Here is a 1,939-nt window from a genome sequence, read left to right as displayed (position 1 = left end):
TAAAGATTGAGAATTAATCATAAAATATAAGGAGTCATGAGATCTAATGAGAAAGAAAGTTTCAAATAGAGTCACAAGAATCGACGGGTGTCCGTAAGTGTTACAAATGATTAGTGATTAAACTTTTATCCTAGTTTGGATCAGTGATATTTTATTTGTTTTGGAAATTTTCCACGTGAACGCCCTTGGCGTTCACTTTCACTTATTTATCTGTTATTATTTCATATTAAAATTTTTAGTAAGCATACATTTAGGAAATCCTGGGTTTTCATATATGAAAACAATGGCTGGAATTAAGGCCAATCAAACCGTAACCGACAAAGGATAACAATCGTCACATTTGCGCAGATTCTAATACCAATTTTAATTCAACCTTTATTACAGAACTAACTGGAAAGGGAAATATTACTCCGAATAAGAAACGCACAAAGTGATCGAGACAAACGAACCATGTTGGCTACTGCCTCTAGGGCTTTGGTGCCTCTTTGGCAGGAGGGAAGATATGATGCTTCGGCTTCAAGTACTTTTTCCATGGATGAGGCGAATAAGGAGGAAGTGGAGGCCAGCCATGGATAGGAGGGAACTTAGAATGGTAGAATGGAGGAAGCGGTTTCTTGTATATTGGATGAGGGTGGTAGAATGGAGAATGTGGCTTCTTGAAGATAGGTGGAATTGTGGGATGTTTGTGGTATGTCACAGCTGGAGTTAGGACCGGTGGCTTGTAAACAGGAGCTGCCGGTGGCTTGTAGGCCGGGACTGGCGTCTTGTAAACCGGAGCTGGCGGGATGTAAACCGGCGAGACCGGTGGTTTATATTCTGGCATAGGTGGCGTGTAGATTGGCACGGGTGTGGGCGGTGGGAGTGGCTTCTTGAAGAAGGGCTTGTGCCAAGGAAGGTGCTTGTGGAAGTGGTCCCACTTGGGCTTCGGAGGGAAATTGTGGGGCGGCCACAGGAAGACCGACGTGCACGTCGCAGACGAGAAGGGAAGCTTCTCGACTGTTGTTGCGAACGTGTGCCTTCCTTTCTCTTTAGACTTTAAGACTAGCTCCGATGGTTTCTCTGGGCAAGGGGTGTTTGATGCACTGTGGAGCTCCGCAAAGCATTCTTGCTTCAGCTTCCCATCGTTTTGGAGGAGATCGCTCGGGAGTTTGACGCTAAACTTTCCGGCACTGTCAAGTTTACCGACACTTTTCGCCTCATATTTTGCTGTGTTGGCCTTGCATTTGATTACTATGTAAAGTCCTGTTTTATTAAAAAATGCAAAACCGCATTAGTAATCTCACTAAACACGGTTCCAATTTCACTAGCCTGGATGCTGAGAAAGGAAGTAGAGTTAATTAATCTACTTAATTACCTTTGGACGCATGCTCAATTTTCATGTTCTTCGCCGAACAATCTAAGCATTCAGTTGCGCCGATCACAACCACGGTGGTTTCAGCTTGTGAGCCAGCATTGGCAAAGTTGATTGCCAAGAGCAGTAAATAAACTCCAAACAAGAGGTTTCCGAGAAGCGGAAGAGTTCCCATTCTGGAACCCAAACCACTTGCAGAACGGGGTGGAAACAAAGAAGAAGAGGAAGAGAAAAAGCTATTTGGCTTCTCTGCTTATTTTGAGTAGGGTTGAGAACCACTCATGCCAATTTATATGGAGGTGTTTGCCGACAGGGCTTTTAAAGGCTTCACATTTTCGACCGGCTTTTATGGCTTGCCAATTGAATGCGTTTGCAATCAAATAAACCAACTTTGTTTGACTTCTCCTAATACCAAATCAACCCTCTTCCACCTTTAGAATGACCTTCACCACTTGGTTATTTATTGATTAAGGTGTTTAAATATTGCTCTTGCAGAGCGAAACTGAGGACCATTTTATCTTACGAGACCGGCACAAATCATTCTGCATTTATCTATAAGGCAAGGATGTTAACTTCAATACTTGGTAT

General features: G+C 43.2%; 1 protein-coding gene across 1 annotated transcript; it reads right to left on the bottom strand.

Moving 5' to 3' along the window:
• Window positions 1-325: 325 nt before the first annotated feature.
• LOC140763152 (proline-rich protein 2-like) lies at window positions 326-1,622 on the bottom strand. The gene is made up of 2 exons (XM_073101216.1): window positions 1,355-1,622; window positions 326-1,242 (listed from the first exon to the last, which is right to left on the bottom strand). The coding sequence occupies exons 1-2, from the start codon at window positions 1,524-1,526 to the stop codon at window positions 467-469; spliced, it is 948 nt and encodes a 315-aa protein (XP_072957317.1). The 5' UTR covers window positions 1,527-1,622; the 3' UTR covers window positions 326-466.
• Window positions 1,623-1,939: the final 317 nt, after the last annotated feature.

Source organism: Typha angustifolia, chromosome 7 (genome assembly GCF_048772165.1).
Source record: "Typha angustifolia cultivar Huaian chromosome 7, ASM4877216v1, whole genome shotgun sequence".
NCBI classification, from domain to species: domain Eukaryota; kingdom Viridiplantae; phylum Streptophyta; class Magnoliopsida; order Poales; family Typhaceae; genus Typha; species Typha angustifolia.
Note: the sequence above shows the minus strand (reverse complement) of the source record. Positions and strands in the feature narration are given on the sequence as shown.

Bases quoted from the DNA above. Each gene is read 5' to 3' on its own strand.
- LOC140763152 (XM_073101216.1), bottom strand. From the start codon at position 1,526: ATGGGAACTCTTCCGCTTCTCGGAAACCTCTTGTTTGGAGTTTATTTA. The intron at 1,243-1,354 runs GTAATTAAGTAG...TTAATAAAACAG, and splicing joins AATTGAGCATGCGTCCAAAG to GACTTTACATAGTAATCAAA.